This window comes from Pan troglodytes, chromosome 1 (assembly GCF_028858775.2).
Source record: "Pan troglodytes isolate AG18354 chromosome 1, NHGRI_mPanTro3-v2.0_pri, whole genome shotgun sequence".
Lineage (NCBI taxonomy): Eukaryota > Metazoa > Chordata > Mammalia > Primates > Hominidae > Pan > Pan troglodytes.
The window spans coordinates 75,689,577-75,716,824 of NC_072398.2; the positions used below are offsets into that span (position 1 = coordinate 75,689,577).

The 27,248-nt window shown below is 41.4% G+C and overlaps 1 protein-coding gene across 16 annotated transcripts in view; it reads left to right on the top strand.

Moving 5' to 3' along the window:
• Positions 1–27,248, top strand: part of TNFSF4 (TNF superfamily member 4) — a 304,161-nt gene that overhangs the window by 72,370 nt on the left and 204,543 nt on the right. For 4 of the 16 annotated variants that reach the window (XM_063811318.1, XM_063811346.1, XM_063811347.1 and 1 more), the window contains exon 2: positions 2,774–2,937. The exons of 10 other annotated variants lie outside the window; for them this stretch is intronic. Coding sequence is in view for 1 of the 6 variants with exons in the window: in XM_063811331.1 (XP_063667401.1) it covers positions 2,920–2,937 (18 nt within the window). In the remaining 5 variants the exon portion in view is untranslated. Of the gene's footprint in view, positions 1–2,464; positions 2,596–2,773; positions 2,938–27,248 lie in introns of those variants that run through there. 2 more of the 16 variants (XM_063811312.1, XM_063811304.1) reach the window with 1 other exon arrangement.

A 27,248-nucleotide genomic window follows, 5' to 3' on the forward strand; every position in this document is an offset into this window, starting at 1 on the left:
TTACCTTGGGACTTGCTGTTGGCTGTTTAGGTACTTGGGATACATCAGTGAGCAAAACAGACAGAAATCTCTGCCCACAGGAAACTTACATTTAATAGGGGAAGATAGACAATGAACATAAGTAAATTATATATAGCATGTTAGAATGTGATAAATGTGATGCAAAAAAATAGAGCAGAGTAAAATGGATAGGGGTTTTGGGGAAAGAAGGAAGATGTTATAGTTTAAAAGAGGGCAGTCAGGGCTGGGCAGGGTGGCTCACACTTGTAATCTCAGCACTTAGGAAGGCCCAGGCAGGTGGACCACTTGAGGTCAGGAGTTTGAGACCAGCTTGGCCAACATGGTGAAACCCCATTTCTACTAAAAATACAAAACTTATCAGGGCATGGTGGTGCATGCCTGTAATCCTAGCTACTTGGGAGGCTGAGGCAGAAGAATTGCTTGAACCTGGGAGGTAGAGGTTGAAGTGAGCTGAGATCGTGCCACTGCACTCCAGCCTGGCGACAGAGCAAGTCTCTGTCTTAAAAAAAAAAAAAAAAAAAAATGGCAGTCAGGGATGGCCTTATTGTAGAGGTGACATTTGAGCAAAGACTTGAAGTAGGTGAGGGCATGAGCCATGTGGGTGACTGGGAAAAGCATCCCAGGCAGATGAATAATTACAGTTCCTTATAGGGATGTTGTGTGGATTAACAAAATGATACATTTAACTAAGAATAGTACCTGGTACGTGGTAAGTTCTAAAAAAATAGTTATTTGCCTTAGCACAGCTGGCTGTAGGTGCTACTTCCCTCTCTGCAGTAGGCTGCTGCTCTGAGTTACTCCCTGTGGGTGATTCCATGAGGGTCCTGATAACTTAGTTTTATGTGTCCCAGGATTAGCTATCATCCCTGGGGCTTAGCTCTCAGGGACAGAGTTGTCCCTAGAGAATCATGGTCCCAGGAGATATCATATCTGTGGTCTGCATAGTTATACAGATTCCAAGAGTTTGTCACCGCATGCAAGGCAAAGGGACTTGCCCCATTATCACACAATAAGTCAGCAATGGAGCGTCAATAGACATGGGGTCATGGTCTCTTGCTTCCATGTCTAGTGCTCTATGTTCCTGGACTGCATTCCACGCTCTGCAATGAGCCTGTCCTTATATATCTTATTTCCTCCAATAGATTTTCAGGTCTCTTTGTGCCGGTATCATGTCTTACTCTTTTATATTTCCCCCTTCAGGCACTAAACAAACAAACACAAAATGAAAAAATGAAAACTCTCTTTTTTTTTTTGAGACACGGTCTCTCTCTGTCGCCCAGGCTGGAGTGCAGTGGTGTGATCTCAGCTCATTGCAACCTCTGCCTCCTGGGTTCAAGCGATTCTCTTGCCTCAGCCTCCCAAGTAGCTGGGATTACAGGCACCCGCCACCACACCCAGCTAATTTTTGTATTTTTAGTAGAGATGGGGTTTCACCATCTTGGCCAGGCTTGTCTTGAACTCCTGACCTCGTGATCCACCTGCCTTGGCCTCCCAAAGTGCTGGGATTACAGGCGTGAGCCACCGCGCCTAGCTGAAAACGCTTGAAAGGCTACTCAGTTGAAAGACTACTCAGGGTTTTGTTTGATGATACCATTTCAAATCTCAATTGTTACATATGTAGATCTGTCAGAAAATGTCAGTGTGGAATTGATTGTCCTCTGTTCCCTGCGCTTACATAAAGCATGGGGAGGTAAATTATCCTACAAATTAGGGAGCTTCTAGAAAAGACCCAGACACTTACATTGGCGAACTCCTTTATGTTGCAAAGCTCCTGGAGCATAAAAATGCATCTATGTGTTTGGGCCTTGATGGTCTCTGCTGGCTAGCAGTAGCATCAGGCTGCTAGATAACAGATGGCATTTCTAGGGCGAAAAAATGGCCAGATGATGCCAGACAAGCACTCAGGTATCCTTTGGCCTAGTCTGGAGTGTTACTCAAAGTGTGGTCCATGGACCAGCAGCCTCAGTTATCACCTGAAAACTTGTTAGCAATGCAAATTCTTGGGCCAGGTGTGGTGGCTCATGCCTGTAATCCTGGCACTTTGGGAGGCTGAGGCTGGAGGGTCACTTGAGCACAGGAGTTTGAGATTAGCCTGGGCAACATAGGGAGATACCGTCTCTACAAAAAATAAAAAATTAGCTGGGTATCGTGGTGAGCACCTGTGGTCCCAGCTACTCAGGCAGCTGAGGTTGGAGGATCACTTGAGCCTGGGAGGTTGAGGCTGTGGTGAGCCGTGATTGTGCCACTGCACTCCAGCCTGGATGCAGAGTGAGACCCTATCTCAAAAAGAAAAAAAAAAAAAAAAAAAAAAAAAAAAGAAATGCAAATTCTCAGGCCTCACCTCAGACTCCCTGAATCAGAAACTCTGGGTATGAGGCTCAGGAGCCTACAAGCCCTCCAGGGGATTGTTTGAAAGCCACTGGCTACTTTTCTGTCCTTACAGATTTCTGGCCCAAACTCACCCTTCTCTGCCATGTGCCTAAGCTATATGATGGGGTCATCAAGGAGCTTCATTTGCTGAACATGGTGATGACCTTGAAGCAGGATTGATGAGAAATAGTGCTCTGGGGAAAGGTGAGATTTGTACCCCTTTTCCAGTTGGCTGAATACGTTCCATCTGACTGATGAAGGTGGGATACATGTCAGTGCAGAGCATGGCCCAGGGCATATTACAAAATTAGGTCAGGTGTGGAAATAAAGGGAACTTCAAAATCTGAAATTATTACCTCTGGTTGGGTTTTGGTTGTGGCAGGATGTATACACAAGCTGGGCTGTGACAGCAACAGTATGGAGTCCCAGAAGCTCTACTGTGGTTTGTGAAGGCTGAGATTTGAAAAATCCTCTTGCAAGGCACAGAAGGCCAATTAATAGTAGGTGAAGTGGCTTCTCCAGGGTCCTATGGCAAATCAGCCTATGGTAAGTACAGGTATTATTATTTCTGCCTCTCAGGATTGCAGATGTGTTGTACCTTTGGCTGAGGTGTGGGAAGAATAACTTAGGAATGCATCTTTGACCTAGGGTAAAAGAATAGACATTTATTTGCCCACAACCTGCTCCCAATAGAAAGTTTCTGAGCATAAAAAAAGAAGCTTAGGATTTGAGGCCAATGGTTAAAAATATCGTTGTAAAGAAGCCATGAATTTTGAAGACATATTAACAACACAAGTGCAAATGGAAAATACGAAACTGACAGAGAGCTCTAGCTGGCACAAACTTTACACTGGCCATGTAACAAGGCAAAAATAAGGATGATCTAATGTCTGACAAACCATTGCCCATAAGATAGGACATTAGCAGCATTTTTCAACAAATGGACTTATTATTAATGACAAGCCTTTCCCAAATATATAGTTGTATTAACCTGAGTTCTCCAGACATATATGTATATGTGTGTATATATGTATGTATATGGGTGTGTGTGTGTGTGTTGTGTATGTGTGTGGAATTGACTTATGTGACTGTGGAGGCTGAGAAGCTTCATGATCTGCTGTCTGCTAGCTTGAGATACAGGAAAGCCAGTGGTGTAGTTCAGTCTGAGTCTTGAGGCCTAAGAAGTTGGGGAGATGATGGTGTAAGTCTCAGACCAAGGGCAGGAGAAAACAGATGTTTCAACTCAAGTGGCCAGGCAGAAGGAGTGAGTTCTTCCTTTTTCCACCTTTAGTTTTTTTCATGTCCTCAACAGACTGGGTGATATCAGTCCTCATTGGGGAGGACAGTCTGTAGATCCAAACACCCATTTCATCTGTAAACACCTTGACAGACACACTCACAAATAATCTTTGGCCAAATATCTGAGCTTCTGTGATCCAGCCAAGTTGACACATAAAATTAACCATCACAAGTCCACCCCTTGCCAACTTGATACTCATATGTGCCTCCTGAAACCATACTTAACCTCCAAATAAAGACGATAACAATTTCATAATTCCACATGATATTACTATCCTGTAGACAACAAAATGTATAACCTTTTTCTCAGAAGAGGAGTTAAAGCACTTGAGTGAGGTTTACCCTTCTTGAAATCTTATAACTTAAACACTACGATGTAAAATTAACAAAACTTAAATACTATGATTAAACAATACATTTTATGTTATATAATAAGAGAGTAAGAGAGGAAAGAAAGCAAATATATATGTATATATATATATATGCACATACACAATTGTATTCATAACAAAATAAGGAGGAAATAATCATGACAATTAGAGTCCTTGTTTCTGTAAGTAGTCATGTGGTCATTGCTGGCATTTATAACTACTTTCTATCACTACTTATTCGTATTGCCTTTGCCTTCAGCAAGTTTCTCAGTTGGTTGTGATTCTTTTCCTGGTGAAGTGACCCCAACTTCATTAGTGAGGCATCTGGGCCATTAGTAGTTCTGTCTGGATTGTGCTGTAGTTTTCCACTGACCTAATCACAGGGCAGAGTAATAGTAAGAGATGCCCCCAGGGATCTCCTGTATGAGAGATATACTCTTCCTTACTCCATTGTGAGTAGTAGTTCAATTTCCCTTGGGAGTAAAGATCAATCACCCCAGTCAGCAAAGGAACTCCTTTTTTTTGTCTGTTGATTCAGAGGCATGAAGAGCCCAAAGTGGCCAGGTGGCAGTTTTAATTTCCAATTCAATGGAACCATTGTTGTTCATTGTCTCCTGGTTGAAGCATTTCTCCTTTTGAAATTAAGACCTCTAGACAGGCAGAACATAAAGTTGAAGGAACAGGAAGGAAACGTTTTACTGGTGTAACTGGAGTAACAATAAGAGGTGACACTCCTGTTCCTATCCTTTGATTCCTGGACCTGAGAATCCTGGCTATGGGAGAAACAGCACTATCTATTCCTTGCTGATTCAGAGCATATATAGTTTTCTGAGGGAGTCTTGCCCAGTTCTGCAGATATTGCCACCTAACTAGTGCTATAATTGAGTCTTCAAAAGACCATTCCAATATTCTGTCAAATCAGCTGCTTCAGGATGGTGGAAAACACGGTAAGACAAGTGAATTCCATGCTACACTTTATTTGCTGTGAAGTGAGTTCTTTGATCAGAAAAAATGCTGTGTGAAATGCCATGACAGTGGATAAGTCATTCTGTAAGCTTATGGAAGGTAGTTCTCGCAAAAGCGTTGTGTTCAGGGAACACAAATCTGCATCCAGAGTGTCTATTCCAGTAAGAACAAAACACTGCCCCTTCCATGATGGAAGCCATCCAGTGTAATCAGTCTGCCACCAGGTACCTATCTGATCACCTTGGGGAATGGTGCCATTATGGGAACTCAATGTGAGTCTCTGCTGCTGGCATATTGGACACTCAGTGGTAGCTGTAGCCAGGTCAATGTTGATGGAAGTCTATGTTGCTGAGTCTTTGCATAACCTCTATGCCTGCCACCATGGCCACCTTGTTTATGAGCCCATTGGGTGATGACAGGGGTGGTTGGGGAAAGAGGCTGACTGGTATCAACAGAACAGGTCACCCTGTCCATTTGATTATTAAAATACCCCTCTGCTGTGATCACCCTTTGGTGAACATTCACATGGGACACAAATATGTTCACTTTTTTTTTTTTGTCCATACAGAGAGGTCTGTTCACAGACCACTTCTTTAAATTTCTTTGTCATCAATTTTCTAACATGTTTTTTCCAAGTCAGTGACCTTCCAGCTAAACCAGTGGCCATAGATCATGAATTACTGTATACTTCTATGTCTGGCCATTCCTCTTCCCAAGCAAAGTGGACAGCGAGTTGCATTGCTTGAAGTTCTGCCCACTGTTTCCCTTCACCAGTATCCTTCAGAGATGTTCCAGAAAGGGGATGTAGTGCTGCAGCTGTTCACTTTTGGTTGGTGCCTGTGTATTATGCAGAATCATCTGTAAACAGTTCTGGGTCTTCTTATCTGTCAGCTGTTCTTAGGGAACTTTGCATGAGGGTATAGGTGCAGGTTGGCAGAGGGCAGTAGAGCAGGGGTGAGGACCATGGATATTTGGCCATTTCTTCATATTACTTACTTGTGCCTCAGGGCCTGTTCAGACCCAGTCCCATACACATCACTCCCATCTGATGACGGAGTGCTGCTGTGTACACCCAACTTTATGGCTTGCTGGGTCAGATAACACTTCATGATGTGCAGCTCAGGCTACATGGTAATTTGGTCACCCACAGTTAAGTGTTCAGCCTTGACTAAGGCTCAGTAGGAGGTCGAGAGCTTTCTCAACAAGACAGAAGTTATCTGTGCAGGACTGCAGGGCTTTACTTCAAAATCTCAAGTGTTAATGGGTCTGGAGCAACACACCAAAATGAGAATATGTTGCCTCCAGAATCCAAAGAGGCCCAGTAGGCATCGTGCCTCTTTTTTGGTTGTATGAGGGGCCAGATGCAAGAATTTATCTTTCACTTTGCAAGGGATGTTTGGATGTTTCCCATACCACTGTACCCCTAGAAATATCACTGACGTAGGGCTGGGCACGGTGGCTCACGCCTGTAATCCCAGCACTTTGGGAGGCTGAGGCGGGTGGATCACGAGGTCAGGAGATCAAGACCATCCTGGCTAACACGGTGAAACCCCGTCTCTACTAAAAATACAAAAAAATTTAGCTGGGTGTAGTGGTGGGTGCCTGTAGTCCCAGCTACTTGGGAGGCTGAGGCAGGAGAATGGTGTGAACCTGGGAGGCAGAGCTTGCAGTAAGCCGAGATCATGCCACTGTACTCTAGCCTGGGTGACAGAGCGAGACTCTGTCTCAAAAAGAGAACAAAAAAAAAAAAAAAAAAAAAAAAAAAAGAAATATCACTGAGGTAGAAGGCCCTTGAATTTTTGTTGAATTTATTTTCCATCCTCTGACACACAAATGTTTTACCAATAAGCCTAGAGTAGAATCTACTTTTTGCTCACTAGGTCCTCAATGTAATGGATCAGTATGATATCTTGTGAAAGAGAATGTCATCAGTGTAATGGATCAGTGAGATATCTTGTGGAAGGGAAGGTGCCATGATCTCTGAGAACTAAGTTATGTATGACAAAGGGCTGAGGAGAGACCAGACCCCTGAGGTTGGACAGTGAAGTTGTACTGATGACCTTGCCTTAATAAAGCAAACTGGTTTTGTTGGCCTTATGGACAGATATGGAGAATAAGGCATTTGGCAGATCAATATCTGCAAACCAGGTACCAAGAGATGTGTCAATTTGTTCTAGCAATGAAACATATCTGTTATAGTAACTATAATTGGAGTTACCACCTAGTTAAGCTTATGATAATCTATGTCATTCCCCAAGACCCATCTGTCTTTTCACAGACCAAATAGGTGAGTTGAATGGAGATTCGGTGGGTACCACTACCCCTGCATCCTTGAAGTATCTTAGTGGTGGTGCAAATCTCTGCAATTCCTCTGGGAAGGTTGTGTTGCTTTTGGTTTACTATTTCCCTAGGTAGTAAACCTAGGGAAAAGTGGAAGCCTTTTCCAAATGGCTTCCATTTGATCTTTCCCACCAGGATAGCTCTCACTTCACAAGTCAGTGAACCAGTTTGTAGGTTCTGCCAGCTACTGACTATATCTGTTTCAATTATGCATTCCAAAACTGGGGAAATAACCACAGAATGGCTTCAGGGACCCACTGAAATAGTTCAGGGCCCACTATGAGATGAACTGAGCTAAATTCCACTGATCACCTGACTTTCATAATCCACTACCCTGATTGGAGGGCCACAGTGACATTTTGGGTCGCCTGGAATTAGTGTCAGTTCAGAGCCAGGGTCCAGTAGTCCTGAAAAGGTCCAATTATTTCCTTTTCCCCAATGTACAGTTGCTTTGGTAAAAGGTCAAAGGTCCCTTTGGATAAGGCGGGGAGGTGTATTAATATAACTTTTAAGTAGTGAATAGGATCCTTCTTCAAGGGGACCTGACCTCCCCTTCATTCAAAAACGATCTCGTTTGGAAATTGGTTGAAGGGGTTTGGCTCTCTGTTTTTATGATACAGGTTAGACTTTGTTCACTTAACCTAGAACTTTTCTGCTTATCCAGATCAAGTAAGAATTTACTAGGTTTACTACCTATTTTACTTCTAGGAACACCGTGATCAGCCAGCCAATGCCATAGGTTTTATATGTCAGACTATTCAGCCTTCTGCTGTGACTCTGCTGTCCATGATGGTAACCATGCCCACCTTGTCTTTGGCAGTTAAGTGTTGCTGCTTGGCCCCTGCCACCCAGGATCCAATTACTCTCACTGCATTTAATTCTTAACTCAGTGGCTGCAGCTTCCACTGTGAGGTGTGGCCTACAGAGAAGAGCAATCACAAGGCTTTTCAGGGATGCTAGGGCTCCTCTCACAAATTTATTTCTCACAGTATTAGTGAAAGGTCTATCTTCTGGGCCCTCCCAGTGTGAATGAGCAGGCCTTAAATGACAAATCCGCCCTAAGATTCCAATTTCCCTAAACCCTTGAATCTCTTCCTCTACGTTAAACCAATGCAGGTGTGATATATAAATTCCCTCACTGTGGGCCAACTTTTGGTCCACGTTTCAGCTGATCAGTCAACAAAAATGTAGAGCCCTTTCTAATTCCTTGAGCTCAACATTTAATGCAGAATTTCTGCTTAGTGAGCCCATATCAATAAACTTGATTGCATTAAACTTTATGTTCTTTCCACCATTTGCCCAAACCGTATTTTTTTGTATTGAGGCAGGGTCTCACTCTGTTGCCCAGGCTGGAGTGCAGTGGTATGAACATAGCCTACTGCAGCCTTGACCTCCTAGGCTCAGTTAATCCTCCTGCCTCAGCCTCCTGAGTAGCTGGGACCACAGGTGTGCATCATCATGCTGGCTAATTTTAAAAATTTTTTCATAGAGATGGGGTCTCACTTTGTTGCCCAGCCTGGTCTCGCATTCCTGGGCTCAAGTGATCCTTCTACATCGGCCTCCCAGAGTGCTGGGATTACAGGTGTGAGCCACCGTGCTTGGCTCCAAACCTTTAATATGCATTTCCACTTTTGTTCCCTGGATTTGTGACTGTATAAATGAGAAAACTCAAGTCGTTGTTTTGGAGTGTAGCACACCTCCTCTTGGGTCACACTTTGTACCTCACCTTTCAGGGCATACTGGGACAAATGTAGTTATAGGTATAGAAGCAAAGAGAGGTGGTGAGGGTGGGTCCTGAGGTGAATCAGCAGCCTTGCAAGACAGTTGCCTGGGGTGGTGGCATGACAACTTCCTAGGAAATTCAGGGTTAATCCCTTTGATTGGGGTGGAGAGGCCACTCCTACTGGGGGTGGGTAAGTGCTACCACTGGTTGTTGGGAGGCCACTTGTACTATGGGTGGGAAGGCTGTTCTGCTGTGGAGTGGGGGAGCCTCTTCTATTGGCAAAAAAAACTACTAGAATTTAGGAACTCAGTGTTCCCAGCATCATCAAAGTTTTCTCACCTGTCCCCATCCCAATTTATAAGATTCTACACTTTCCTACTTTATGTCCTCACTTTAACAGTAGACACCCTGTGAGGCTAGTAGTTTAACTTGTGTTGTATTTCAGCCAGTTGCAAGATGAGATTCTGTTTTTGATTTTCAGCAATCTCAGCTCTTTGGCTCTAGAAAATAATGGCTTCCTTCAGGGCACACATAGAAGCCTTTAAGTCATTTATGCAGTGCTCAAGCTGAGAGTTCAAATTCCTGAATTAATCCTTTTCTTACACCATTTTGGTCAGCAATATTAGGTGTAAACAGCCAACCTCATTATAGTCACCAGTTTTCCCAAAATTTTCTCTCTCTCTCTCTCCATATATATATATATATTATATACACAGTCACCACATTTTTTTGATGCTTATAAGTGGTTGACTAGGAGTATCCAATGCAGATATTTTGTGTATCTCTATTGCCAGAGTATGCCATGAATTATCAGTGCTCTCTTTACTACTGAAAATAGTCATTAGTATCTTCAAATCTAATCAAATTAGGGAGCCAATTCCAGAACCCTGGAACCAATTCAGAAAATTCATCTGTAGCATTTTGTTCCCTTAGAACCAATCTCAGAAACAAACAAAATCTGTATTAGTTAAGGTTCTCCAGAGAAACAGAATATGTCTTTATAGCCATCTATCTATCTATCTATCTATCTATCTATCTATCTATCTATCTATCTATCTATCTATCATCTATCTATCTATCTATCTATCTATCTATCTATCTCCTCTTATCTATCTGTCTGTCTATCTATCTATCTATCTATCTATCTATCTATCTAAATATAAAAGATTTATTGGGAGGAATTGGCTCACATGATTGTGGAGGGTGAGTAGTCCCATGATCTGCTATCTGCAAGCTACAGACCTGGGACAAAGACTGGAGGTGGCAAAGGACCTTGAAAGGGATAAGTTCAGAGGCCAGGGAAGCCAGTGGTGTAATAGAATCTGCATCTGAAAACCTCAGAAGCAGGGGAAATAATAGTGTAAGTCTCAGACCGAGGGCAGGAGAAAACGGATGTTCTAGCTCAAGCAGTCAGGCAGAAGGGGTGAATTCTCCTTTCTTCAACCTTTTGTTTTATTCATGCCCTCAATAGATTGGACAATGCCAATCCTCATTTGGGAAGACAATCTGCTTTACTTAGTCCACAGATTCAAACGCTAATCTCATCTGTAAATACTCTCACAGGCATACCCAGAAATAATGTTTAGCCGAATATCTGGGCACCCTGTATCTAGTCAAGTTGACACATAAAATTGACAATCACAATAAAGTATCTGGAAATATAAAGTAAGAATAGCATGAGGCCAGCTTGATTAGCAAGACCCTTGACAACAGGTGCTTAGAACATGAAACAATCATTTCAATATTAAAGTCCTGCAGTCCTCAAGTCAGGATCAAGTCTTAACATTTCACCAAACTCATGAACATATTTTTAGGAGTGATGTTAGTTTTTTTTTTGTTGTTTTTTTTGTTTTTTGTTTTTTTAAAGATGGAGTTTTGCTGTTTCCAGGCTGGCCTTGAACTCCTGGTCTTAAGGGATCCTACCAGCTCAGTCTCTTGAGCATATAGGACTACAGGCATGCACCACTGTGCCTGGATTTAAATTTTTTGCTTGTAATATCAAAAAACAAAAAGTTATACACCATGGATAAAAAGCATATCCTTCTTGCTGAAATAATGCAGATATAAATGGCTAAAATAATAATTCAAAGGAAAATGGCATGAAATTAAATAAAACTTTTTTTCTTTGTCAGGAAATAATATTGGAAAATATTGCCAAATGTCCTATGAAGAAACAATAATCATGGCAAGTTATGCAGTATGGGATGCTTATTGCATAAGTTCATTGAAAGTACAGATGTTTCTCACATGTCTCAGCTAATAGCACATTCTGGATTTTGTGTCCATAGTGGATCACAGGAAGAACTGCATTTGAAAGTGAACCACTACAGGAAGGATATACAGATAGTCTCAGTTGTAAATGATTTACTTAAAATCATCATTCTATGGGAAAACTGTATAATCTATAGCATTTTTTATCTTCTTTGGATGAATTCTAAGAAATGCTGCTCTTGCAATCTCATCTATTGTGCTACAGAACTTTACACCAAAGTGTAGCAGAATCTCAAGGTGCCAGCTGTGAGCTCCTAGGAATAAATAGTTGAACTTGTGTTCCCAGTTAAGGGGTTTGGACCTTACCATGGGGGTACATGGATCAGATTTGTGATTTGGGATGGTCATAGGCTGGAAGTGGCAAAAGGCGAAAGGAGCAAGTTCAGAGGCAAGGAGACAGTTGTGAGGCAGGGCAGATGAGCTGGGTGGATGATGGATTCCTGAACTACGGATGTGGCAGATAACAAAGTATGTTGAGTGAGGGTGAGAAAATGTCAGGAATGACTCACACGTTTCTGGCAGTGAGTTAGGAAGCAAGGACATGTGAAGTAGATTTCTGGGATACACATAGAAGGCAGAATGAGCTTTCAGCAGAACTTTTGACTTGCAGCTCCTTTTCTGTATTTTGCTCCCACATCTGGGTATCCTTTTCCACACATTTTAGGAGCTTGGTGCCCTCATCTACGTCTCTGGCTATTCAGCCCTTCCATTCCTACCCAAGCCTACATATAGGCCCCCACTCCACCTCGATTCCTTCAGTGTTCACGTCTCCCTTGTATCCTTTTGTCCCCCACCCTACCCACCAAACATTCATTCCCTTTAGGCTCTGGGTTAGGAAAATAAAATGGTCTGGAGACAGAATATTCCAAAATTTATGGCCTTGTGCTTCCATTTCAATAATTTTATTTGGAGTAAAATCCCCTTCTTTAAGGAGTTGTAATGGCAATTCATCAGTGTTTTATATATATAGCTGGAAATTGTAGATGGTATAGCTGTAATTTTTAAATATTATACTAAATATAAGGCTTTTCCTCCTACCTTTGCTAATCTGTTTTCTATCCAAATTGCCTGATTTAGTGATTATAGATGGTCTTTTCTAATATTGTTTGTCTAATCTGAAGAAAGTCTGACATTTTGCCTTCTAAAATGCCAAGAATAAGTTTCTTGAGAAAGATATATATTCTCCTCAAAGGACTTACCTAAATGTTTTGGCATCATTTCTCAGTAAATGTGTGCTCAATGAGTAGCAATGAATAAATGAATAGATTCTTGGGACTTAAGCTGTTAGTAATACAAATAATAGTTACCAGTTGGTGAATGCCAGGCAGCCTACTATAATTTACATCTATTACTTCTAATCCTAAAAATAATGATGTAATGCAGAGAGTTGTTTGGGGGTAGGGATAGGGCTCTACAATCATTTTTTCCCTTTTCGTTTTCTGGGTTTCTTTCTTCAAACTGACTAGTAAAACTTGGTTTGGTTGTGCAAGAAGAGTACTGTGTTTATTCACATTTATTAACATTTGGAAATATTTTTATGTAAAACATTTAATACTTAAACTAATTCTATGAGATAGGCATTAACCCTCACTTGATAGAGGAGGAAATTGGGGCCCACAGGGTTAACAAGTTAGACACAGAGCTACTAGTAGAGTGCAGGCCTTTCGACTCTGAGGTGACATTGAGTTAGAACTCCATTTGTCACCTGACTCTCATAAGCCTTTGCTCAGACTGGCATATTCTAAAGTGATATTATGGGTTTCAGGAATTAGTATTATCTCAGGGTTTGTAGCCAATATTCCCCAAAGATTTAAGGATATTTTTCAGATAAATGCTTGCAGGTTCATTTGGGTAACTTATGGAATTTAAAGGTCATGATGATTGAGCATTCTGGCTTACGTAAAGTATTTGTTTACAAGGTCCTGCTTTTTATTTTTATAATAAAAATCACCCTAAAACCTCTCAATTTTGTCCTTGAAGGCTCCATGGTCTATAAGCCAGAGTTAGAGATCTCTTGAGTGTCAGGCCACTGATTGCTACATATATTTCATGGTAATTGCTAGTTGTCCTCACCTCCATTTAGAGATTAGTTTAGACTGTCCAGCTGGCAGAGTGGCAGGGTTAGACTGATTTAGATCGAGGAGGAATCAGAAATGTAGGAAGAGGGAGATAAAACTGACTTTCTCAGGGGGTGGGAGGAGAGGAAGATGATTTACTAGCTCAAGACCAAGTATGAACAGGGTCACAGTGGATTCAGTGTCAGTCTAAGACCTCTTAAGGAATTTAAGGGGGATGGGAACTAGTCTTGAGAATATAGGGCTGAGCCAATATTGGAAAAACTTTTTTTTTTTTTTGCTTTCTAAGAAAGATAGACTATGCTAATGGGAAAGCCATACATATGATGAATTTGTATATATTCATTTGGAAATAATCAGAGAGAGCTAATCTAGTGTGCGTGAGAGAGAGAGAGAGAAAGAAAGAAAGAGAAATTTGAAGCTGGAGATGGGGATGCATAGGGACATGGAGAGGGAGAAGGAGGGGACCATAAAGTGGGGTGCTGCATAGGGGAAGGACCAGAGGAAGAATGTGCTGATGGCATGATTGTCTGAAGGCTGAGAATAGAAATGTTGAATACAGATTTTTAACATGTCTGCTGTGGTTATGCACACTTTATTAAGCAAGAGGAAAACATGGCCAGTTTCATAATTTATAGTTTTTCATAAAAGAAGAATGTTGAAGGCTGGGTGCAGTGGCTCACACCTGTAATCCCAGCACTTTGGGAGGCTGAGGCAGGAGGATCACCTGAGTTCAGGATTTTGAGACCAGCCTGGCCAACATGGTGAAACCTTGTCTCTACTAAAAATACAAAAATTAGCCTGGAGTGGTGGCAGGCACCTGTAATTCCAGCTACTCGAGAGGCTGAGGCAGGAGAATCGCTTGAACGTGGGAGGCAGATGTTGTAGTGAGCCGATATTGTGCCATTGCATTCCAGCCTGGGCAACAAGAGCGAAACTCTATCTCAAAAAAAAAAAAAAAAAAAAGAAAAAAAAAAAAAAGAAGCAGAATGTTGAAATTAAGTTGCTAATAATACAATTAATAAGGTATTCTGTCTTTCCACTTGCTTACAAAGTTGAAGAAATATAGTGATTTAGGTTTGAGAAGAGGAAATAATTTGGAGGACAAATTTGGTTTTGTCTTAGGTGACCTACACTTGAACAACAAAGAATAATGAGTACTTCCATTTCATGCAGTATGGTGGACTAGATTATCCATTACCTCTTCCAGTGCAAAACACCCAGAAATGCCAGACAGAGTACAACAAGTATTCTTTTCAATGCATAGTTGAATTTATACAAAAGAAAGGAAAAATCCCAGGGCCAAAACTTGAGGGTAAAATGAAAACTTGGAAAGGTTGTAGGTCTCAAATGCTTGGGGTTTAATGGCTTTCTAAGGCCTTAGGTTCAGTGGAAATGAAATTGAAATGCCAATGCATAGAGACCTACAAAGGCAGCAACAGTAGTGAACAGGGAGAACTAGAAAATGACTACTTTTGGCTGGACACTGACCTGAAGAAAAGTGTTTCTTAAGGAATGAATGCTAGTACTATACTAGTACTGTAGTATAACTATAGTACTAGTCTCACATGGTTTTGAGGTTCATATTTATATTGTCCACATGCTCTAATAACATCCAAACCAAGAAATTACCATATGTGTAAATATTTGGACATCTGGTAGTAGCATACGCAAAATCTCTCTGGAAGGACTTACCCTTAACCCAGGCCCAACAAAACATCCACAGAATTAATTGCTAGGAATTTCAGATATTGGGATTATTCAAGTCTTTAAAATAGTTATGTTCAAAATGAATAAATATATTAATGAAGGAATAAAAAAAGAGAAACAAAGCTCAACAAATAGAAGAAGCTAGGTAGATTTGAAAAAAGAATCAAATAGAACTTCTAGAACAATATAGTAGTCACTGACATTAGAAACTCAAAGGAAGAGTTATGGAGCATATTAGATGCAGCTAAAAAGAGAATCAGCAACTTAGTTAAAATCAGTAAGTTAGAAAGTTTATGAATAAAGAAGAGTGCACCAGAAATAGTTAAAAAGAGATTCTTTCTTTGGATAAATGAATACATCTTTTTGGGTTATATTGGACTAGAAGATCTTCATTCTCTAAGGTGACTTTTATACATTTCTGTTCTGATCCATGCTATATTATAAAGTCAGGCTTGCTTGTATGTTTTTGTATATGTGTATGTGGAGGCCCTTCACTGCAACTCTCATATATAGATGACAAAAATGGGAGATCTCATTTGTGGGGGATCTCGGAGGAGTAACAAGAAAGAAAAAAAGGAAAAAGAAATAAAGAGAATGGTTTTCAGACTCTGAAAGAGGAGAGAATTATTTAGATATTTAACATATTTAGAACTATTTTATTAGTTCAAAGATAAAGTGATGTTAAGAAAAGTTAAAAATGAAATTTTCTGGTAGTCATAGACATGATATTGATTTCTCTTACCCTGTCATTGGCTGCTAGATATCTAAATAAATGTGGGTGTCCTGAATGCCTCAGTGATATCTGGAAGGTAAAACATGCAGCATGTTTTCAAGAGTGTACAGCAAAAGGAAGAGTTGGAAAGTGTAATTAAATGATGATAGCTTTAGTTTTTCCTATTTTAAATTCTCAGTTAGTGTACCTAATACACTACCATTTGTAAAAAGAAAAAATATGTAATGCACATAATTATATATGCACATAACATACAGGGAACTGGTAACAGTGGTTGCCTCTAAAGAGAGAAACTGTTTGCCTAGGGGATAGTTAGGATTGGGAGAGAGACTTATTTCTCACTGTATGTCAGTAGTTCTGAAACTTTTTAGTTTCGGGGCTCCTTTAACTCTTAAGAGTCACTAAAGAGGCCCAAGAATTTTTGTTTATGTGAGTAAAATTCCTATCAATGTTTACTGTATTAGAAATTGACACAGAAATCTGAAAAATATGTATTTACAGATTCATTAAAAATAGCAATAATAAACCCATTATTTGTTAACATTTTACATGAAAAATAATTATATTTTGTAAAACAAATACTAGTGAAAAGAGTGGCATTGTTTGACATTTTTATAAATCTCTTTAATGTCTGGATTAGGAGAGACAGCTGGATCCTCATATTTGCTGCTGCATCCAGTCCGTTGTGATATCACACATCATGGTGCCTCTGAAGAACACTATTGTGCAATTTTGAGACAATTAGAGTGAAAAAGGCAAATAGCATCTTAGCCTTATTATGGACATACTTTCACCTTGTGGACCCATGGAAAGGGTCTTGGGAACCCTGTGAGGGCCCTGGACTATACTTTCAGAAATGCTGCTATAAAATCTGTTTGAATTCTATACCTTGTGCATGGGCCACTGTGTCAAAAATACATGCAAAGTACATAGACACAAACATACATAACATGCATATGCATATATAAATGTACACATTTAAAGGTGCTGTCTTTCAGGCTTTCTGGAAGGCAAAAAGAAAAGCAATTGAAGGTTGGTATGGAACAAGTGTACCACAGTTTTGATGTCAATAATACTATCTCCAGCTTTAGAAGGGAAACTAATATATAACTATTTATTATATTTAGCATTTATTGAGTGCTTACTATATGCCAGGCAGTGTGTCAAGAATTCTAGATGTTTTCTCTTGTTTAATCTTTTCCTGAACCAATGTGAAAGGTGCTATTATTTTCTTCACTTTACAAAAGAGAAAACAGACTTAGAGAAGTTCAGTAAAGTGTCATATATCATGCAACCATTAGAATCTCAGAATGTCCAACTCTAGAGCACATCACTCTCAAAAGCTGGACTCTGAATGGTTTTCCAATCCATCCTTCACTTTCATTCAACTCTGAAAATCATTTTTTTAGTGTGAGAATAAGGTATTTTATGGCTTTAAAATATGCTCAGTAATATGAAATAGGTTTCTTTTCTTGATATATGAATAAAGTTAATGGTTAATGAACAATTTTTTTTACCATATTTCAATTAAAAATTTAAAAATATCTTCTTCTCAGCTCTAAAAACCTGATATTTTAGCCCTGAGGGATAATTTCAGGCTAGTTAGGACTCTGAACATACAGCTGACTGAGGCACTTGAAAATACAGCAATGATCTCAATTGACTATCAGTTTCAGGAAGGAATCTCTTAACTCAACCTGTCTTTCAAAAACATAAGCATGTTCCCTCTGCCTTAATGCATCTTTGCTTTATAACAAAATACCTATGACTAGATAGCTTATAAATAATAGAAATTTATTTCTTACGGTTCTGGAGGCTGGGAAGTTGAAGATCAAGGTGCTGGCAAGTTCAGTGTCTGGTGAGGGCTGCTCTCCTTCCAAGATGGTACCTTGAATGCTGTGTCCTCATGTGGGGGAAAGGCTGGCCATTCCCTCTAGCCCTTTTATGAAGTATTAGTCCCATCCAAGACGGTGGAGCCCTCATTGCCTAATCACCTCCTAAATGTTCCACCTCTTAATACTGTTGCATTGGGGATTCAGTTTCAACATGAATTTTGAAGGGAACACAAACATGCAAATCACAGCATTTCATTGCTGGTTCTCCAAAATTCATGCCCTTCTCACATACAAAATACCTTCATTGCATCCCAATAGCCCACACATCTTAACTCATTCCAGCACCAACTCAAAAGTCTAAAGTCCAGAGCCTCATCTAAGTATCATCAATATCAAACATGGCTGAGAATCAAAGGTGTGTTTCATCCTGAGGCAAATTGCTTTCCAGCTGTAAACCTGCGAAATCAATCAAGTTAGGTGTCTCCAAAATACAAGTAGGACAGACATTTCCATGCCCAAAGGAAGAAATAGGAAAGAAGGGAGGAGTAATAGGTCCCAAATAAGTTCAAAACCCAGTAAGACAAACAACATTAAATCTTGAGGCTTGAGAATAATCATTGACTCCATATCCCGTCTTCTGAACACACTGGGGTGGGGATTGGGCTCCCAAGGCTTCAGGCAGGTCCATCCCCATGACTTCACAGGGTGCAGCCCACACAGCTTCTCTCGGAGTTGGAGTCAGATGCCTGCAGCTCTCTCAGGCTGATGTTGCATGCTGATGGCTCTACAGGTCTCAAGGGCAGCCCTGATCCCACTATGCATTACCCCAGTGGGGGCTCTCTGTGGTGGCCCCGACCCCGTGGCTCTCTGGACATTGACCTAGTGGGGACTGTCTGCTGTGGCCCCACTCCCATGGCTCGACTAGGCATTGCCTTAATGAGGGCTTTCTGCAGTGGCTGTGACCCCACAACTCTACTGGACATTGCCTTGGTTGGGGGATTTCTGTGGTAGCTGTTCTCTGCCTGGGCCTTGAGGCTTTCTGAGGCATCCTTTGAAATCTAGGTGGAGGTAGCTGTGACTTCATAGCTCTCGCACTCCGTGCACTTTCAGAGTTGACATACACAGACACTGCCAATGTTTACCACTTGTGCTTTCTAGAGCAGTGGTCTAAGCCACCTCTGGGCCCACTTGAGCCACAGGTAGGGCAGTTGAGGAGCATTGCAGCAGAATGTGGGGAACAGAGACTTGAGGTAGCCCTGGGCATGAGCCCCAAGGCCCCACAGGCACCCTGGGCCCCTCACTTGCCACTGTTCTGCCTTCACGGTCCTCGAGGCCCATGGACATTCTGGGCCTGTGATGCAAATGGCAGCTTTGAAGATCTCTGAAATGCCCTTGGGGTCCTTTTTCCCTTGTCTTGATGAATAACATTTGACTTCTGTCCACCCATACTAATATACTTATCAAACGGTGACCTGGCCATACCCTAGTGTTCTCTTCCTAATACACCTTTTCATTCTTTACATGACCAGGTGAGAATTTTCCAAATCTTTAAGTTTTGCTACCCTTCTGATGATAAATTCTTTTTTTTTTCTTTTTCTGAGACAGAGTCTTGCTCTGTTGCCCAGGCTGGAGTGCAGCAGCATGATCATCATGGCTCACTGAAACATCTGTCTCCCAGGTTCAAGCAATTCTCGTGCCTCAGCCTCCCAAGAAGCTGGGATTACAGGCATGTGCCACCACACCTGGCTAATTTTTGTAATTTTTAGTAGAGACAGGGTTTTGCTATGTTGGCCAGGCTGGTCTCGAACTCCTGTGCTCAAGTGATCCACCTGCCTCGGCCTCCAGAAGTGCTGGGATTACAGGCGTAACACAAAATCTCTACTAGCTTGTTCATGTAATAACAATTGCTGCTGGATGCCCCTAACATTACAGAAATTGTGTCAATGGCTTGCTGTGCTTTCTCTCTGAGTATAACATCATCACTAATTTTGTGGCTGTTATTAACCTTTTTAGCTATAGAGTGACCTGCACCTGTTTTTTGCTAAGAGGGTTGCAACTTTGAATAATATTTCTTATAGTTTTTTCTTTTCTCTGTCTTTAGGGTTAAAATAATGCTTTCTTCCTAGAAGGCAGTATTTGCCCTTGTTATGAAAACAATTCACCGGTGTTTGGAGATTGTTGGAAAAGTTTTGATGACCTCATGCCACTAGTTGGTAAAATTTCATAATAATTGGTATAATTAGGGCCAGAGATAAATGCATCAAGAACCCAATAAAATTCATTGTTTGAATAAAGGATTCATTGTCCTACTTCCTGTTTATACTTTCCATTTTTAGCTGCCTGGGAAAAATCATTTTACCCACAGAGTCATTTATCCCAGCAAATGCAGATTTACTTAAAAAAATTAGTACTAGAGTCCTGTTTGCTATTTATGCTTCCAGTTATTTTGAGTTATATCATTTATGATGCTGATTTCAGCACTATGACTACACTAAAACCATATTTGAACTATATACCCATTTTTATGAATTGGGATATAAGGCAACAGAGTAGAGATATTAAAAATTTATATTTAACATAGGTAAGTAGTAGCACATAAATATAAGAACATATTCATGAGAAAAAATGGGTCTCAGTTGATTGATTGTTAGTAGCAGTGACATGACATGTGCAGCCCTTATAGTGTATATGCACCTTGTTGGAACATTTGAAAAAAAGAATATGGCAAGATTTCTGTAAGTTGTATATTAAAAATTTGTTTCATCGCTTTTTTTTTCTCTAAATTTGCAGTAGCACTTCCAGAATCCTTAGCAGACTGTCAGGAACCACCACTGGTAGAGGGAAGACCACTGCATATGCTCTGGTGCTGGAAGAGGGGGTCAGGGTCATGAATAGAATCATGCGGTGGGGGAGGGCAAGGATGGTTCCTAGAATTTGGTGCTTTTTATAAAATAAATGTGTTTTTTGCTTTAGAACTACTATAGTAACTCTAAAGAAGGTGAGAACAATATTGTGTACTGCTCTTGGGAATACCTTTAACAACCTTTGTTCTCCCCCAACACACACAAATGTTTATTCCCAGTGGGGCTGACCTTGACCTGCTTCTCCCGATCTCATTTACTCTACTGTACTTTTTATTTCTTTTCTTTTTTTTTTTTTGTAGAATACACCTTCTTTTATTTTTTTTTATTTTTTTTTCTTTTCTTTTATTTTTATTATACTTATAGTTTTAGGGTACATGTGCACATTGTGCAGGTTAGTTACATATGTATACATGTGCCATGCTGGTGTGCTGCACCCACTAACTCGTCATCTAGCATTAGGTATATCTCCCAATGCTATCCCTCCCCCCTCCCCCCACCCCACCACAGTCCCCAGAGTGTGATATTCCCCTTCCTGTGTCCATGTGATCTCATTGTTCAATTCCCGCCTATGAGTGAGAATATGCGGTGTTTGGTTTTTTGTTCTTGCGATAGTTTACTGACAATGATGGTTTCCAATTTCATCCATGTCCCTACAAAGGACATGAACTCATCATTTTTTATGGCTGCATAGTATTCCATGGTGTATATGTGCCACATTTTCTTAATCCAGTCTATCATTGTTGGACATTTGGGTTGGTTCCAAGTCTTTGCTATTGTGAATAATGCCGCAATAAACATACGTGTGCATGTGTCTTTATAGCAGCATGATTTATAGTCATTTGGGTATATACCCAGTAATGGGATGGCTGGGTCAAATGGTATTTTGCAGCCAAAAAACACATGAAAAAATGCTCATCATCACTGGCCATCAGAGAAATGCAAATCAAAACCACTATGAGATATCATCTTACACCAGTTAGAATGGCAGTCATTAAAAAGTCAGGAAACAACAGGTGCTGGAGAGGATGTGGAGAAATAGGAACACTTTTACACTGTTGGTGGGACTGTAAACTAGTTCAACCATTGTGGAAGTCAGTGTGGCAATTCCTCAGGGATCTAGAACTAGAAATGTACTTTTTATTTCTTTCCATAGTACTTATCATCTACTAATATGCTACTTTATTTATTGTGTTTATCATTTATTTTCTATCTCCCCCTTCTAAAATGTGAGTATCACCAGGGTAGGGATATTTGCTGATCTTTACACTGATGGAGCAGTTCCTCACACCCTTTAGCATGCAATAAATATTTATTCAATGAATGAATGTACTGAAAACCAGTTAAGTGTAAGCAATGTCAAATGCATCAACTCGTTTTCTACTTGCTTTGACTTACATGAAGTGGCTAATATCCCCACACCTACCAGAAAATGGGGGGTAAAGAAGATGATGATGGTCATCATGATGACGATAGCAACATAAGTTGTCATTTGCTATCTTTCCACTGTGTGCCAGTTGATTTATTAATATCACCTCATTAAATCCTCAAATTATTCCTGAGTGGTAGGCATTTTGATCCTCATTTTATACGGTTGGAAACTCAGTTCTGAAGGGGTAAATAATATGCTCATGACAACATAGCTGGGAAGTGATTGAATGAGGACTTGAATCTCTGCCCCTGTGGTCCCAGTCCCTGGTTTTCTCCATAAATTGCCTCTTTGAAGAATCTGTTTTAACACTGTTGATCTGAAAAAAAAAAATCTACAGTATGATTAAATTGCTTAATTCTCTGTGGGAATTCAAGATTTTCTTATTCAGAGCATTGTTCCATTCTTTCTGAGAATAACTGGTTTAATATTCAAACAGATATTCCCAAAACCACAGTGTCTCTTTCCAGAATCTGAAAAGGAAATGAGGTAATCTTCAATATGTGAATGAATGAATCCCAAGCTATACAAACCACAGACAGACAAATCAGCTTTTTCCATTTTGATCTCCTTTTTGTTTGTTAAGTATGATAAAGTAAAATTTTAAAAATGTTAATGGATCTTGGTTTAAATGATACTAAAGAAGCTATTCACAAAATTTGGTTGGTCTACTACCTCTACTCAATAAACATTACTGATGTAAAGTCCTATTTCTCTGTACTGAACACATGCACTTTTATTTATGTAGACAGTTTTTCAACCTCAGCATGGATTGCTATTTTGGGCAAAGAATTCTTTGTTGTGGCAGGGGCTGTAAGGTGTTTAGCAACATAGTAAGATGTTTAGTTACATCCTTGGCTTCTACTCACTAGCAGCTAATTAGATCCCCCCACTCCTGACCTCCTGCACCTAATACTTGGAATGACAAGATTTCATCTCCCAACGTATGTTGGGGATAACTAAGATGAAAGCATGAAACAGTGTCAAACAGAGATCCCAAGCAGAGTACCAGAGCTCAAGTTTGTTTTTTAAAAAGGTAATTGCCATTGATTTTGTTCTGCAAAGATGCAAAATTTCAGCTGCTCACTTCTTAGTTTTGATGCACCTTTTTGTGTGTGTGTCTGTGTGTGTGTGTGAAAACAGTAAATCTCTTAGAATGGTGCCCCACCCATATTAAGGCCTTGATAAATGCTAGCTATTACAATCATGAAGGAGTGGTGCATAGTGGCTCTGAGGGTAGGTGATATGGTAGATATGACATAGTCCAGGCAGGCAGGGAAAGGTCCACTTTAGGAAATGCTGATCACTGTGGATTGTGAAAAAGAATAGGAATCAGTCAAGTATTTGAAGAGGAACACTGTAGGTTAAAGGTCCTAGTCCTAGCTGCACACTGGAATCACCTGGGGAAGACTTTTCTTTTTCATGGTATTTTAAAAAAATTATACTTTAAGTTCTGGGATACATGTGCAGAACGTGCAGGTTTGTTACATAGGTATACACATGCCATGGTGGTTTGCTGCACTCATCAACCCGTCATCTACATTAGGTATTTCTCCTAATGTGTCCGGAATTGGTTCCTTCTGGTGGTTTCTTGGTCTTGCTGACTTCAAGAATGAAGCTGTGGACCCTCACGGTGAGTGTTACAGTTCCTAAAGATGGTGTGTCCGGACTGTGTTCCTTCAGATGTGTCCAGAGTTTCTTCATTCTGGTGGGTTCGTGGTCTAGCTTGATTTCAGGAGTGAAGCCACAGACCTTTGCAGTGAGTGTTACACCTCTTAAAGGTGGTGGGTCTGGAGTTGTTTGTTCCTCCCGGTGGGTTTGTGGTCTTGCTGACTTCAGGAGTGAAGCTGCAGACCTTCGCAGTGAGTGTTACAGCTCATAAAGGTAGTGTGGACCCAAAGAGTGAGCAGCAGCAAGATTTATTGTGAAGAGCAAAAGAACGAAACTTCCACAGTGTGGAAGGGGACCCGAGCAGGTTGCTGCTGCTGGCTCAGGTGGCCAGCTTTTATTCCCTTATTTCACCCTGCCCACGTCCTGCTGATTGGTCCATTTCACAGAGCACTGATTGGTGCACTTACAAACCTTTAGCTAGACACAGAGCACTGATTGGTGCATTTTTACAGAGTGCTGCTTGGTGCATTTACAAACTTTAGCTAGACACAGAGCACTGATTGGTGTGTTTACAATCCTTTAGCTAGACAGAAAAGTTCTTCAAGTCCCCACCCGACCCAGAAGCCCAGCTGGCTTCACCTGTCAATCCCCCCTCTAAACAGGACACCCCAACTGCTGTTGGGAATTGGGCAATGACTGCTGTAGCTACTTCCTGCTGGATAGGGGTGAAGAAGAAGCCCTGAAGTTGTAGTGTCCTCCAGAGGGGAACTCTTTAGGCCAGTGAAAAGGCCAATGGGTTGGTTCAGGGGTCCTTGGTAGAAGTTGTTAGTTGAGCTCATTTGGGGTTCCATTTGTAAGACCGTCTGTAGCTTGGTGGCCTTGATCCTGGAGGAAACACATTTGACAAGGAGGTTAAAAATTCAGGGCCCAAAGACAAGTAATAGCAAGATGGCTGTCATGGGACCTAGAAAGGGGAGAAGCCATGTTGCCCAACTCCACAGGTTGGTGTAAGAGTTTGAGAGGCATTGTCTGATTTCAGAAGCCTTTTCCTGTAAATGTCGGGTGGCATCTCGTACTATCCCTGACTGGTTAGTGTAAAAACAACACTTTTCCCCTAAGAAGGTGCAGAGTCCTCCTTTCTCAGCAGTGAGGAGGTCTAGGCCTCGGCGGTTTTGGAGTCACTGCTGCCAAAGAGTCTATTTGGGATTGTAGAGTAAGGATAGATTTCATTATTTCTTGCAGACTGTCTGAGAAATCCTTTGAGAGTGTGTGGTAGTAGGATAATTAAGTAGATAAACTGGCTATTCCGGTTCCTGTAGCAGTAGCCATTCCTAACCCTATAAGTAGGGGTATTAGTTGTATGGCTCTGCGCTGACAGACTTGAGCTTTGAGGGGTACTGATAGGGTCTGATTTCCTTGGGCAATGTTAATGTTGGGACTTAGAAAAACTAAGGTGCAGGTGCCTGTCCAGTTAGTGGGGAGGCAGATATAGGTCGACGTTCCACATAAGAAGAATATACCTTAGCTGGGTAGACAGAACTGGTTGTGTATGTTAAAAAAGGTGGGTGAGTTTGTTGTTTTCTTTTCCCCATATTCCTAGAGTACTTGCCAAGGTAGCTCCGGTGGGTGGCTGGAAAGGGGCGTTGGGAGAAAACTGAGTGGCTCCCTGTGTTCTGTTTTCCCGTTGGAGAAAAAATTGTTCTGTATCTACTAGGAACCATTTGAGAGAGTGATTGAAAGAGGGGATGAGGAAGCATTCACTAGTGGTGGGGACGCTGCTGCAGCGTGTCCCAGGGGTGAATGGTCATGCAGGGAGTATGTTTGCCATTACAAAACCTGGACTGTTTGTTAAGCAGGGAGGAGATGATGATTTTTGGAGGCCCTGAGAAGCGGACAAGTCATCTGAATGGAGCTGTTCGGGTGACTCAGAAGTTACTATGATCAGCTGGGGCTTGAAGTTGTAGGGTGTAATTACACTGATGGGGTCTTTTAGCCTGATTTGGACTGGGTGGGCATTTTTTGCCCTTCCGAATTGTCCTTCCAATGCCCAGACTTCAGAGTTGATTCCCTCCTCAAGCAGGGGACTACAAATGGGTAACTTGTTCCCCATATTCATGTAGATAATAGCTCCAACTTTGGCTAATATGTCCCTCCATAATAAGGGTGTGGGACTTTCAGGCATAAGAAGAAATGCATGTGAAAAGAGCGAAGTCTCCCAATTACAACTGAGGAGGCAGGAGAAATACCTGGTTACAGGCTGTCCCAGGATTCCTCGGATAGTAACGGACCTTGAGGACAGTCATCTGGGACAGGAGATTAACACTGAGAAGGCCACGCCAGTGTCCAGGAGGAAGTCAATTTCCTGGCCCTCAATGGTCAAACGTACCCGGCGCTCAGTGAGTCTGATGACATGAGCTGGCGCTTGCCCTGGGCACACTCAATCCTTCCTAATTCTCCTTAGTCCTTCTGGAACACAAGTCAGCAGATGTTTAAGACTCCAGTCCCCATGATTTGAGTTGAGGTCCCAGTGGGGATCCATACTGGGGACGGCTTTCTGACTGGTAGGGAATTTGTCCCTTTCTTTGGCTGTCATTGTATCATTTACTTGACTAAGATACCAGGTATCTCCAAACTCTCAGGCTGCAGCTAAAGCCGCATTCTTTTCATTAAAGGCCAGGGTTTGATCTAACAATAGCATGACATCTCTCCAAGTGAGATTGAAGGTTTGCCCTAGACCCTGTAGGACATCTGTATATCTAGCAGGATCATCTGAAAGCTTCGCCAGGTCTGCCTTGATCTGCTTTAAATCAGAGAGGGAGAAGGGGACATGTACTCGGGATGGGCCAAATTCCCCTCCCCCTACAGCTTGAAGGGGACATAAATGATAGCCTGCGGGGGGGGGGGGGGGAGGGGGGGGTTCTTGTGGTCCCTTGGGTATTTCTTTGCTTATTTCCTTATGGGCAGGGGAGATTAGCGGAGGCTTATCATTAATAGGAAGGGGAGCTATAGGGAGGCTGGGATATGGGGGTAAGCTGAGAGGTCCTCCTGTGGGATGTAAATTGCAAGCTTTGCATAGTTGTGTATTCTCCTTCGATGAAAAGAAAGCTTGGACATAAGCTATTTCACTCCATTTGCTTTCCCTCTTACAGAAAAGATCAAGCTGCCGGATAGTATTGTAATTTATACTTCCCTCAGGTGGCCATTTTTCCCCATCAGAGAGAGAATATTGGGGCCAAGCCGTAGTGCAGAAAAAAATGAGCCACCTCTTTTTCAGGGTTTGTGAGTCAAATTGGTCCCAATGGCTTAGAATACATTTCAAGGGTGAGCCTGTTGATGCCTGAGTGTTTCCCATCTGAAAGACAAACCGCCCGTGGTTTTGGTTTGTTTGTTTCTCCCCCTGCCCAAGGACCCACAACGGTCCCTGGACCCTGCTGTTCAGAATAGTTGTGCTCACGGATGCAGCAGCAGAAACACCTCTTGCCCAAGAACCTGCAATGGTCCCTGGACCCTGCTGATCAGAATAGTTGTGCTCACTGATGCAGTAGCAGAAACACCTCTTGCCGAAGAACCCGCAACGGTCCCTGGACCCTGCTGATCAGAATAGCTGCACTCACTGACACAGCAGCAGAAACA